Source organism: Onychostoma macrolepis, chromosome 15, assembly GCF_012432095.1.
Source record: "Onychostoma macrolepis isolate SWU-2019 chromosome 15, ASM1243209v1, whole genome shotgun sequence".
Classification (NCBI taxonomy): Eukaryota; Metazoa; Chordata; class Actinopteri; order Cypriniformes; family Cyprinidae; genus Onychostoma; species Onychostoma macrolepis.
This window is the reverse complement of record NC_081169.1, coordinates 8,462,177-8,476,410: the sequence shown is the minus strand read 5'-3', so window position 1 is coordinate 8,476,410 and position 14,234 is coordinate 8,462,177. Positions and strand designations below refer to the sequence as shown.

The following is a 14,234-nucleotide window of genomic DNA, read 5'->3' as shown; positions in this document are numbered from 1 at the left end:
TTGTTTAAAGATGCACTCATTAATAGAGAAATTATTACAAATAAAACACGCATGTGCTTCTCAGAGGGTTATGATATATACTTCTGAAATCAGTTTCATTTCAACTTTTTTTTTAAGTCATGTATAATAATGAATTTCTGTCTGAAAAACAGCACTACTCACAATCCTGAAGCAGTGGCTTTGAATTCTTCCGTTAAGCATTGTAATATAATCGAATCCAAATGTCTCTCATTTTTGTCAAATGCCAAAATCTACGTGTGTTAGTGCTGAAACAGCTGAGAGTAACCACATTCTGTTCTGTATGTAAAGAATCAACATAATTGATCTAGTGAAGAAAGAAAAAACTACTGTACGATATAAAGTGCTCTTGAATTTTGAACTTTATACACAATGGTTTGATATCAAATTAGGCCATTTATTTCAGAATAAGTATCAAAATGCTAATTTTCTTTTCCTATGGCAGCTTGAAACTTTGGGATTTGTGTGTTTTTCTTTGAATTGTTTTGCATATGTTCTGTTTGAAAATGCTGAGAGTGATTATGTTTGTATATACATTGGTTGGGGATCTTCACATTTATACATCAGTTGTATATTATATTTTGGGTGATGTATATTTTTTCAAGGGAAAATCTAGGTTTACAAATGGAAAGTAAATAATTACAATAACTGACCTTTGAATTATATTATAGTTTAACTATAAAGCATGTATGAACAATGAATGTGGAAAAACCAATTTACATGTGTTTCAGTGTTTTGGCATGAGTTGACATGATAATTTCATTCAAACTAAAAAAAAAAATCATTCAACTTAAGGGAAAATTTTTTGCACAATAAAAGGTATATTTTGCACCATTATTACCTGATACGACATGACTGAACAGAAGATATTTTTAAGAATAAAAATAAGATACTGTCAGTGGGTCTCAAATTTACAGAGCTGTAATATGACATTATGAGATTGAAACAAATGACAAAATATATTTGTCCAAACAATACAGTAGACCAGTGTTTAATTTCAGTCTGTCACAGTTAAACAAAGGAAATGGATGAAAAACATCATTGACATTGAGCACCATATGAGCATCTATGTTCGTCTTACACAAATTTCAGAGAACTTCATGCAAAAAATCCTCAACAGTAGAGGACAAGAGGTTCCCATTGTGAATAATAGAAAATGCATATTTACTCAATCTGTTTCTGAGGAACTATGCATGTTGTATGATGTGTAGACAGCAGTTAACTGACAGGTGAAATTTTAAGAGAAAATGTCACTCGTTATATTTTTAAATGGTACATTTTTTAAATAGTAATATGTGCTAAAACTACACCCAGTGTCCTTGTATGGGAAATAAAAAGTGCTCTGTTGTGCCCCTAGCCAACAATGTATACATGTATAGTTCACCTGCGATAAAGTTGATTCTGAAATATGGAATAAATTTCATTCTTGAATACTGTAATCTTGCAACTAGACAGATACAGTAATTGTACTGGTAAACACTTGTGAACCTGCTGTCATATTACATCTTTAGGATGTAATTTACAGTCTTTCAAATATTTTTATTTTCACTGTTTAATGTTCAGGTTATGCACAGTATTACATATACAGTGAAAGGAGCATGTCAATTACCATATGGATTTGCCAGCTGATAAAATGGTGTATGCACATTATAACCTGCCATTTTTATTTTAGAATGAGCTACTGGCACATGACTGATATAGATCCCATAAGAAACCATGAGCTGATTTGCCTGCCATTGCTGGATTGCACATGATTCATTCAATCAAATTCCAGCAATCACTCGAGTGCTATTTACATAAAAGTGCAGTGCAACTCATGCTATTAAATCACAATACCGTCAACTTAATGACTATGGCAGGAAAAATACATTTCTAAAAAAGATAAAAAAGCAGCATTGGTATTCATTATGTACAAAGGAACAACAAAAATTAATAAATGTATTTAAAATAATAAAAGGTATTGCTATGTTTTTGAACAATATGTACACTGCTGCATGTTAAATAGCGTACACTTTTTCTTTAAACTCAGGCAACCTTTCAGAGAAATGGAGCAGGTATGTACGCAATAATAAGCACATGTCACAGCATCAGAGGTGGCACTGTTAAAATAAAATACCAGCTAGATACATAATTTTACCCTTTTAAAATGTTTACTGGTCTATTTTGCACAACCATCGCTTTGTTAATTGAATTGTTAGTGTTTTGCATTGTCTAATGCTGACATTCAGATTTTTTGCTGGACAAATGTCTCAAGTTTGATGATTATCCGAGCAGTACATTCCATTACTCTCATTGCTACTTCCGAAGTATATCTGTCGTTAGGAATCTGGGGGAAGGGTAAAAGGTCAGGGTAGCGAGTTCTCAGGCTGTCCACACCATAACCCTCGAGGATGTGTACATCCTTGGCTAACCCTGTTAGCTGGGTGTTGTACTCCTCTACCTTTTGCGCAAGTGCTGTGGGCTTCACATCTTTGTCTGATTTTCCTCTCACTGCATAATCTGCAGCGATTAATGCAAGCTTTGTTGCCAGGTAGCATTTGAAACATACCCATTCATTGGCATTTTTATGAAGGTCATTTCTTGCAGCGGAAAAATTGGCTCTTGCTTGCCTTAGCCACCGCCGTGCCTCCACAGGGTTCCCAACGGACTTAAACGACGGTGGTACAAAGAAGCGATTTGAATGCGATGTGCCTGCATAGCTAGTAAATTGTTCTCGGAAATGCCGCTTTTCCGATTTATGGCTTGTTGCTTCTTGGTTCCATGATGTGTAAAATCGCTGAAATGAGAATTTCTCTGACTGGAATCGAGTGGAAGATGCAGAGAAAGTTCTCCTTGATCCTCTATCAGTGGTCTGCTCCGCCTGTGTTTGCTTCTCCATCCTGTTAATCTCATTTTGTAGGTGCTTAAAGACTTCGGTAGCGATATCAAGATTCTCTGCATTTTTGTCAGGGTGCCACTTCAAGTATAAGCGCCGTATAATTTTCTTGCGTTCGGTTTCAGAAAGTTTCCAAGCTTGTTCTATGACCGAGGTAACTTCTTTTAGAATTTCTGGTAATGCATTGAGTTTTATCTTTTTGGGGGATGCCTCTTTTGGAGGAGCCCTGTGATTTTCCTTTCCAGGAAATATTGGAGGGACCATTCTGGCAGAAGGAGAACGACCCTCTGAGGGGCTTGTTGAAGTTGGTGTGCCATCTCGATTATGGGTGCTATCATCCTGTCTGGAAAATTTATACAGATCAAGAGAACTCACGATTTTGTACTCACTGTACCCAATGTCAATTTGAAAGCACTTGCCGAGGACACTTGGACTTTCGTCTTCCTCTCGTTCTACTTCTTGAACGATGATAGCGTATGTGTAAGTTGGCTGGTAAGTGCCTAAAATATCACCTCCCTCTGAATCTACCAGGTAACCGACATATTCTCCAGGGTAAAAGACATTCATGGGGTCCATGAGCAGTAAATGATGAATCTCTGCAGGAATGGGTGTACCAGGAAGTGGAAGCTCTAGCTTTGAGGGCTCAGTTGTGTCATACTTGACACCAAGGTTGTCTAGCTTCTCTGTTATTCTGTAGATGTCATTGCAACCCAGCATAGCAATAAGATAGGAGGTGTCAGAAATCAGGTTGTCTGTCGCAGACTTAAGGGTCATTGCCAAAGCAAGAAGAAAATTAATGTCTTTGCTGTCAGAGTGCTGAATGTAGAGATGGATAACAGCAGTTCCATACCTTTTAAGAAAGGCAAGAGTTTCACTACGGCTGTGGGGAATCGGACTGCTGCCTTTCACTCGCAATGTTGTCTGTAGTTTCTCAAAGCAAGACACCTTTAAGCCCTCACACAGTGCTTTGCATAACCGTATCGCTTTCTCCTCATTCACCATGTATGCATTCTCATTCTCGTGTTTCATGATCCGAATTAATCCAGTGATAAACTGCTCTGATGAAAGGAGCAATTGAAGCCGTCCCTGCAGGGAGCAAAGGGCACCAAATTGGCACATTTTTGGAGAGTCTTCATCTAGTTGTTCCTCCAAGATACTACTCAAAAGCCTGGGCCTCAGTTTCTGGGGAAGCAACATGATCAGCTTTGTGTGAAAGGCATGGTCTTTGCCTAGGTAACACTGGCTCATGTCAACTAGCATCTGAACACCAACATTACCCTGAATTCTGCTCTTGTAGTGTGGTGCATCATCAAAGACCAAAGTGTTTGATTTGGCCAATCGTCCATCATGACTTGGAAGGTAAAATGTCAAATCTCTGAGATTATCAAGGTCTTTACGGACCTGTACTGGGTCATTCTGGAGATTTTTGAACAGCCCAGAGACAGTTCTTTTCACTGTTCTCATTTCATTTGGGTCAAGTCGTTTGCCTTCTGAAATTCTATAAATTCGACACAAAACTTCAACATATTGTTTTATTGAAACAATGTCCTCAGTTCCCAACAGTTTGAACAGTTGGTGAAATGTACCCAGCTCAAGGGGAAGTTTGTACAAGTAAGGTTTGAAGTCAGATTCATTGTCCAAATTAATGACAACCTCCTCTGGTTTAAGGAGTTTCCAACCCTCTTCAACCATGACGAAGGCTACTCCTCGTAACTGGCAGCGGAATTCATGTTTTTCTGCATTCAGAAATTCATAAATGCTCCTCAAGACCTTGTTTCGTGTTTTCACTGTGTCATCATCCAAGTTAGTAATGCTACATATGTTTTTGCAGTTGCTAATTACCTTTTCCAATGGTGGGTCCACATTGACGTTTAACATGCTCAAAATAAGATCAAGCTGCTCTTGGCTGGCAAGTGCATTTCCTTCCTGGTCTTTTATGCTTGTTGGGGTGGCTCTCTCCGGTAGAATAGGACAAGATGTCCACAACAACTGCATGATATCAGTTTGTTTGAACTTTGGATTTACTTGAGACCCATTGAAGCGAATTAGAGGGATGGTGCCATTCATTTCTTGGTACTGGGCGTGGAGGCGAACAAGCTCGGCTGGTGCACGCTCTGGGCATAGGAATGGTATCATAGAGAGTTCTTTGAGGAATGCCCCATCAAAAAGATCTGTTCTCTCATTGAAAATGTGATTTAGGAGAACATCAACAACTGTCTGAACTTTTTCCTTGGACCAGTTCTCTGTATGAGCTTTGATGCTGATCTCTTTTGCAAACTGTAGAACTTGCTGTTGTGATACAACATATTTTAACCCAATATTGCGTAGGAATGTTATCCATGAGGGTAAATAGGATGTCCCACTTTTTGGCTTTGAGACCTGCTCAATTTTTTTGAAGAAATCATTGGGAATGAAGGCTTTTTGTGGAAGCATTACTTCAAACACTTTAACTGTTTGATCGAAGAAGGCTTTGGCAGGTTTCAGTCTATTGGTGAAGTCATGAATGAAAGACAGACCTTCTAGTTTTTCAAAGAGCTGATCCTTGATGCTGTTTGGCTCCTCCATTGCCAATAAGCTCTCCTTCAGATAGATGACATGTTGGATTTTGGCATCATGTGATAAAATGTCAAATTTTGGAATTAAATGATTCAGGTAGACCTCAAGATCATCAATTGGTGTGACCCCAAGAAAGCTGTAGAGTTCTTTCAGCTGTGGACTGTCAGCGAGAAAGGCTGAGGATGTATTGTGTGCCCACTTTTCAATGTCGGCAGAGGGAATGCTTTTTGTAAGAACATAGCATGCTCCGAAGTTTGCAATGCAGATGTACCGACCACTGACAGCTTTGTAACATGGCAACAGTTTAAGACATTGTACATCATCCTGGGTCAGATTAGTCAAATTGCAGTTGAAGTACAACAAGAGTGCTTCAAAGTCTTTGTCCATCAAACTTGCTGTTTTGAAAGCTGACATCTGGATCATGTACTCAAGTGCCCGAAGTATGCTGGAAGGATTGTCTATATTTGCTGTGTGCTGAGCCAACAGAGGCAAGATGGGACTCTCTTTGGCACATATTTTATTCACAGCCAATTGAAAGCATCCTCCCTTCATCAGGGTGTGAAAGACTTTGTCATTTTGTCCATTTGGAAAGATTGCTGCAAAGATCAAGCTCAGGGGTAACAAAACGTCATGCTCTGGCACAACCAATTTGTTTCCTGACACCATATATTTGATTCCTGGAAGTAGTGCCCAATCTTTCAATATATCCATAATGGTTTCAAATTTAGGCTTGATCTCTGTCTGGTCATCCTTGGTCGCAAGTTGTTCACTGATAAAATGCCAAGCACTCTTAAGCCAAGATTCAGTAGGAAAGTTCTCCTTCCATTTTACTGAGTTTCTTGTTCTGCACTCTCTGGGAAGTACAAATCCCAGGAGATCTCCAAAACTGCTTATGTCAAAGGTCTTTGCCACACCTGCTTTTAGAAGGATGTTACTGTACCTTATGTATAGTGTGTGCATGAAAAGCTCTTTCCTTGAAGGAATAAGCTCATGATGAGTGGTCAGAAACTTTGGATGTCTGGCATCAAACACTTGCAGAATGTTGTCCATTGTCAACAGAAGTGGCAGTCCCTCTATGTTAATATCATTTTCCTCCACATCTTTGAAGCAGTAGTCGACAAGTAGTTTCAGACCATGGAAGAGCTTGAAATTGGACTGCTGCAGTCGACAAGGTAGCTTTCCAACTTGGCATGATGCGTCTGGAGATGAGAATGTCAGAAGAAAGTTGCGAACATCGTCAGGAGTCACATAGTTGACTGGAATCCCAGCATCTTCCAGGCAGAAATACAGACTGGCTGTCTCATCACAACTGTAGATTAGGTTGAAGCCAACATCTAGGAGCATGGACTTCATTCTAAAAACATTTTCTGCCACAGATTTTCTTGTGGTAATGTTATACTCTGTGTTTTTAAGATGCTGCAACTCATCTTGAAGTAAGTTGTCAAAGAAAGCCCGGCCTTTGGTTGAGGTGGACGTGTTCACCCAGGAGATGTATACTGCAGAGTGTATATCACTGTTATCAATGTGGGGTGCTCTAACAACAGGGAGTAGTCTTTTCAAATCTTCATGAATGCAAAGGTAGATTGCCTTTACCAAACAATACCAATCTGGTTGAATGTCCAGTCTGTTTACAGGAAAGATAGACAAGAATTTTCTCAAAATATCCCTGACAACATGGATTGGAGTTCCTTGAAATATTGTCATGGTGGGGTCAGGGCCTGGAAAAAGCCGACGTTTCAGTTGAATTAGCAGTTCTACACATGCAGGAGCGATTAGCATTTTCATTAGATTGTTGTTCCAGTCACTCCTGACACCAACTCCATTGTCATCCCTCCACAGATTTCTTCTGGCAGAGTCTAAAGCAAAATGGCCATTCACATGGAAAGGCAGGCCAGTCTCCAGAGAAAGAGGGAGAAAACAGAAGGCTCTAAGTGGTTTTTTGTAGTTGTGGCTGGTGCATGCAGCAACGCCACCACGTGGAAAGAGTGTTATGTCCTCATTTTTGTGAGCCGAAATGACACTCTTAGAGACCTTCTCCATGTCGGAAAATCCTGATCTGTTACATATCAGCCAGGTAGTAGAATTACCATCTGTGTCTTCTATGTCCATTGTGTAGGTAATCTGTTGCACTGGAATTTGAGCCAGCTGTTTTTTCTTGGAGACACTGTCCAGAACTGAGGCGTGAAACTGCTTCCGTTTTAGTCGATCACCGTCTGTGATTTTTGCTGTCACCGAATATAGGGTTTTTAAATCACCAGTTCCATTCTCAATTTCACATATTGAAATTTTCTCCATGTGATTCAAAAACATGAGAAGTTCTGCACCATCCATTCGTATTTTATCAAGGAAATTTTGAACCATTCTGTCTGAAGCAGGTGCTGAGCTGATCTCTGAGATTTTTGCCATTTCTGCATTTCGTATGGGAAATCTGAACATTGTGCTGCGTTCCAGCTTGAAGTGATTTCCTAGGTACAAGTTGAGTACATCAGAAAACTGTGATCTGAAGTCTGAATCCAAATCTCTAAACATTCTTCCTGGACTGACAGATGTTGCTCCAGGTGAATAACGGGCATGCGGATCAAAGATGCAGAGAATGTCATTATTTGAGATAAAAGATGGGCAGTCAGTAATGTGATAGACTGAGTTGAACCCAATGCCATATTGGCCGGTTTTTCCAGGGTTTGCCTCTTTGGTGCCCCTTCCGAGATTCTGGATCCCCCTAATATCATCCTCTGTAAAAGGCTGATTGTTGTACACACAGAGTGATGGGCCTTGCATGGGAACCCATTTGTCATCAAAGATTCTGTCAGTTGGGTGGGTCCTGGGATCAAAGACAAAGTATATTTCTGTGGCTTTTGCATCATCTGCATTCTGTAGGAGCTCTTTCAACATCTCTTTTTCTGATGGATAAGCATTGAGGATACTTTTTATTCTGCTGGTGAGCTTCTCCTTCTGCCCAAATTCACTTCCAAGGGTAGTGAAACAAACGTTGGAGGCATATCTTTCTAAGGCTTTGTGACGTTTTGGAATTGTTCCCAATTTTACTGCCACCTCTCTTGGAATATCACCATGGCAGTATTTAACGGTTGTGTCCCTGACTTTAATCCAAGGACAGTCATTATAGCAAAGTGATTTTGATGGTTGTAGTGTGAAATTGCTGTCAGGAAGAAGTATCTCCCCATAGTTGCTTTGGCAGAATTCTTGATTTTTGTCTCGGATCAAGCTCCATATTCCCTCACTAATTATTCTACGAGACAGCTGAAAGTTTTCTTCAGTAAGAGGTTTTCTCCCACATTCAGTTTTTATCAGCAGTAAAACCGCTGCGAATGTTTCAACAGTGAAGCTAGGTTGAACTCCCACATTTTCAAAAAGTTCACGACAACTATTCCTGTACTTGTTGGGAAGCTGGTAAAGGAATGGAGCAGCATCAAAGTTTAAGTGAAATGCTACTTTTGATGGTTCCACGTATGTGTTCTCCACTAGAACAGAAGAGAATGTTTTTAGCTCCTCCATTATTTCCTCTTGTGCAGCATTGGACTGCAGCAATTCCTCGTGGAGATATTTGTAGCAAGCATTGGTTATGTTCTCTTGATACAGAGTTACACCATCAAAGGATTTTGAGAGCTCTTTCAGTTGGCTGATGACTAATGAAACCGTTGGCTTTTTTATCAGTCCAAGAAAGTCTTTCACAGCCAGTGAGATAGGACCACATCCTTTAAAGGAAGGGGAATTTTCATTGAGAATGGGCTTCATTAAACACACAGTGTCCTGATGGTCTGTTGTAAAAAGCTCTTTTGCTGAGAACATGGTAGATTGGGGGAAATTGTTTCCATGCCATGGAAGTGAAAATCCAGCTGGTTTTGTCAAGAATGGAAGGAATTTGATATTTTGTAATTTGGCAAGATACTGATTTGCTGCTGGATCTCTCATTTTCAGTTTTTCATCAATGAGACTGAGGATTATACTGCTCCTGTGGCACGCAAGTGTGTGGTCATTTTCATTTAGAGCCAATACAGACTCAGCCCGTTCAATCAAGTCTTCCCAAGATAGGTCATCCTTGACCATACCCAGCTGCACTAACTTCACCAAGCATACTGGATTGGCATAGTCTCTCAAACTTCCTTCAGGAAACCTTCCATCTTCACTGTTGTACAGTTTGGCTACTCTGCCCTCAGGATGTATGAGTCGAGATGGCAATACAAGCTTCTGTGATGGTCCTGAACATGGAATACATGGGGTTTCCCTCAGTATGGATGCAAAATCCTCAAGTTTTTCATTGAGTACATAATACATCAGAGGGTCACGTAGATCCTTATCAATGTCTTGGATATGGGGGAAGAACACATCTGAGAAAAACTGTGTCTCTGTCAGGGTGTTCTCCATCAGTTTTCCTTTACAGCCAGCATCATCGAAGCCTTCCTTGACCCAGTCTGGCAACTCAACCGCACAAAGATCTTGGGAACCACACTTTCTGAGGTATTTCAAGAATATCTTGAAGGCAGCAGACCCAATGTCTGGTCTGCAAAGCAACGAGTCATCCAAAAAACGGACATTCTTGATTGACACCCAGGATTTTCCATCGGAAAAGACTTTTGCACGATCATCATCAACACCTTTAGCTATTTCTTGATAGACCCCTTGACAAATAAGACTGAAATCATCATGGACAACTCCAGGGTCAGGCCAGGCTGCATAATAGCTGTAGTCCAATAATTCCCCACTTTCTGCCATTGACCTCAGCATGTTAAGTGCAGCCAAGTATGCTTGGACAATCACATGTCTCATAAAAATGGAGTTCCATTGTCCTTTTGTGTCTGTCTTCCATATCTCTTTGCGATTTGATGTGACAGCAAAGCAACCATTTATGTGCACAGGTAAGCCAGTTTTGATTCGAAGGGGTAAGTAGCAGAAAACTTCCCCAATTGGTGTGGCACTTGTCTTTACAGTCCATTTTCTATTGTCTTCTTCAGTGAGCAGCACAGCTATGCCTCCGCATGGTACCAGACCGAGGCGTTTTCCACTATCACTCAAGGAGAACTTCAGAGCTTCTGTCACATCCATGCATGAGCAGATAAGCCAGCTGGTATTTTCCACTCCCTTCTGTGGCATGTCATCTGTAAGTCTTTTAGTTTGTGTGCCTTTAGCGGCCATCTCAAAGTAGGAAGATGGATCTTCTTCAGAACTTCTGAACAGTGGGGAGTGAAGATCAACAATGCGTCTGAAGACATTGTGGAACTCCTCCACTACAATTCTGATGATGCAACCAGACTTGGGGACCTCAGCTGGCACTCTGTTGGTGGCTGCGACTTTTTTCATGACTTTGGCAGCAGATTTCAGAATACTTAAGGGACCATAAGCTGCTTTGGAGGACCACACACTCTTGTTTATTGTGACCACATCCTGTGCAGCAGCAGGGTTTGGCTCCTCACATTTCAAATACTTCAAGACCATTGTTCCAACATGTTGTGTGAAGAGAATGAGCCGGTGACCACAGATGCTAAATTCATCCACAAGAGAGTAGATATCAGTGGTATTGTAGTAAATACTGCTGATTTCACTTACAGATGCCTCTTGCTCAGTTCTAAAAGGAAGTCTGAAGAGGGTCCCATCATACTTGTAAGGGGACTCCAGTGACAGAGGAAGCTGACAGTTAAATATATTGATGAAAGGTTTGAACTGATTGGGAAACTTCCGTAGCCGTTTCTGCTGTTTGCTCCAGTTAATTTTGATGCCTGGATTTGACTTGTCTCTGATGTGTTTGCCAATGTGATTGATGTTGGGATCAAACATGATCATGAATTCTCTACTCATGATAATGGGTATGTCAGTCACATGGTAAACAGAGTTGAACCCTAGACCAAATTTGCCCACTTTGTCAGCTTCACATCTTTTCATGGATCCACCCAGCCTGGTTATATTAAGGAAGTCTGTATCAGAGAAAACAGAATTATTGAAGGACCACAAAGCTGGGCCATGACAAATAATCATGCCAGGGTCAAGCAGATTCTCTCTGATTTCAAGATTCTTTCGCATGTCAATCAGAAAGCTACACTCAGTAGCATTTGCGTCATCAGCATTCTGCAAAAGCTCTTTGAAGATATCCGCAACTGAAGGATACTCCTCTAGAATGTTCTTTATTCTCACAGTCAGAGGCTCCCTTTGGCCTGACTGTTCAAACCCAAGGTTTTCTGGGTTTATCAATCTCGTGCTCAAACAAGGAACTCTCAACCATTCAGCAGTTTTCATTGGAATGTCATCATGGACAAGGATGATGGGCTCTGAAACATCATCTAGTAAGTCATTCAGATCCTCTACTTTGATGTCACAGTAAGTGCATTCATGGATAGGTTTCATAACCAGTTTGCTTGGATCTTTGTGGTAAAGAATGGGGACGTGCATGGTAGCATCTACTGATATTTGACTGCTGTATAGCCACCGTAAAATATTTATTAGGAGTAGGACATTGCGTTTGCTTTCTTCTTTTGTCATCTCCTGCTCACTCCTTTGCCTGATTGTTTCGACAACTTCAAACACATGACTGGGAACAACTTCTTCAATAGAGCCACAGAATTTAAAAAGCTTGTTGAATTTTGCAATGGTCTTTGGTAATGAGTACAAGTAAGGCTGGAGGTCCAAATCTGGTATGGGCTTTAAAACTGTGCGTCCTGGGGAAGCAAAGGTTTTCCCCGTCCAAACCCAATCAAAGGGCAGAGACTTCACGGCTTCCCTTGCATCCTCCAAATGAGCTTGCATGAATTCATATATCTCAAACAAGATCTGCTGAAACTGATACCAGTCCTCAGTGGTAAATGCTTGGGATCTGTGCCAGTCATTTACTGCTTTCAAATGCTGGAGCACTTGATCAACCTGAGGCTCTAATGACAACTTCAGGGCTTTTTTCATGCCAGCAGAGGTACGTTCCACCAGGGCAACTGAAGAGCCAACAAGCACAGCATGAGAAATATCACACATTTCAGAAAGAGAGGAAATATTGCAGGAATCACCTCTCCAAGCAAGTGACTTTGGGTAATTCAACGGTCTGTCTTTGCAAACGGGTACCCATTTTAATTTTTGCAGGTTTGTCTGAACCTCAGAGGACTTCACCAACTTTGTCTGTTTGTTAAGGATAGTAAGAAGTGTTTTTGCCTTCATTAAAATGGGATTCCAATCTGGTTTGCTATTCCCTTGCAACTCCTCAATTTTTCTTGCAACCTGGAGCACATCCTTTTCACTGAGTTGAACCTCATTTTTCAGCCCCAGTTGTCTCAGTGAATGAAGGACATCAGGAGATGATGTATAGTCATCTGGGGGAAACCTTGTCTTTTCTTCCATGAAGAAAAGGTTCTGCAAAATCTCTAACTCTGGATCAAAAAAGTCTGTTGGTGAATGAGGCTTTTCTGAAGAGGTATAAATAAACTTCAGTGAAGAAAGCCAACCAATTACTGCTTTGCTTTCATTCTTCAGAAAAGACAAATGAGTAAGAGACCAGAGCATGATATTTGTGACTTCTTCTTTGGTGTAGAATCCTTTCTCAATGTCCTGAATTATCACCTTTAGACATTCAGTGCTTTTCACCTGTTCAATGTTCAACAGCTTTATTAGACGGATGGTTGCCTCATCACTGCAGTCAACTACATTTATGGACAATTTCACATCTAATGGATGCTTGGCAGTATGATGTAATGCTCTGGCTCCTTTCAATAATGTAAAAAGTGAAGGGTCTGTCTTTGACTTCTGTCCAACCTTGTCAAAGATGGGAAGCTCTTGAATTATGCGTTTTTCTTTTTCTGTAACATCAGTAAGACCAGCTAAAAAGCTTCTGAGGGTAACCTTCTGTTTGACAGAGAAAGATGAAACTTGGCTTGCTAATCTCTGGGATGAAGATCTGTCCATAATTTGCAGTAGGGTGCTTGGTGATGACAGGTGAATGTAATTTTTCAGGAGTGGATGGTGCAAGCAGGGATCAAGTTGCTTCAAGATAACACAGCCAAGTTTCTTCATAACTTCAAGCAAGTCATCTGACGGAGGACCCTCTTCCTCTTTTACAAGAACGATGGGTGATGGAGTTTTTAGGCGTAGTAGCTCTAGAGAATCTAAGGTGTCAGTCAGTGGCACATTTGGAATCAAAGGCAAATCTTCAAAGACACTAAGATCATCTGGAAAGTTAATGTAGAGATGCTTCCAAATCATTCTTAGCCAAGATGCTGAGGGATGCTGCTTTTCTTGATCACCAGGGTACCACTGAACTGCAAAATCTCTAGAAGGCCATGCTGTGGTAAGGACTTCTTTAATTAGGCGTGCCGATCTCTCTGGGGTTAGCACTTGAACCTGAGTGCAAGGCCTCCCTGAAAGCACAAACAAACACAAAACATGATGTAAGCTGTTATAGAAGAAATACAAGAATGTATGCGTGCAGGAAAATGTATCTGTGAGCCCTTGGATTTACCTAAATCTGGTCATGAACTTTGACCTGAAGTCACATAAATAGACCAACACAGTCTGCTTAAATGTGGCTGTTTGTTTACTGTTGTTCAATGAAAATTTATGCATAAATGCAGATAAATCCAGAGGTTCACATATTTTTTTCCCCTGCAACTGTATATTCTATAAGACACTTATAGCCTGAAACACTAAAAATACACATTCATGGGTAAAGATCAGAGATGATGAGAAAATTAGGAATAATCATTTTTAGCATTTGAAAACATTTACAATCAATCAATGCACAAAACAGAGAAACCTGTTAAAATGGCTCACATGCTAGAAATATTTGAAAATATTCTAA

General features: G+C 40.4%; 1 protein-coding gene across 7 annotated transcripts in view; it reads right to left on the bottom strand.

The window, feature by feature from the left end:
- Positions 1 to 993: 993 nt before the first annotated feature.
- The window catches only part of sacs (sacsin molecular chaperone), a 28,340-nt gene continuing 15,099 nt past the window's right edge, over positions 994 to 14,234 (bottom strand). For all 7 annotated transcript variants that reach the window (XM_058799586.1, XM_058799588.1, XM_058799592.1 and 4 more), the window contains one exon: positions 994 to 13,794. In XM_058799586.1, the coding sequence (XP_058655569.1) occupies positions 2,243 to 13,794 (11,552 nt within the window). In that variant the 3' untranslated portion in view covers positions 994 to 2,242. The remainder of the gene's footprint in view (positions 13,795 to 14,234) is intronic.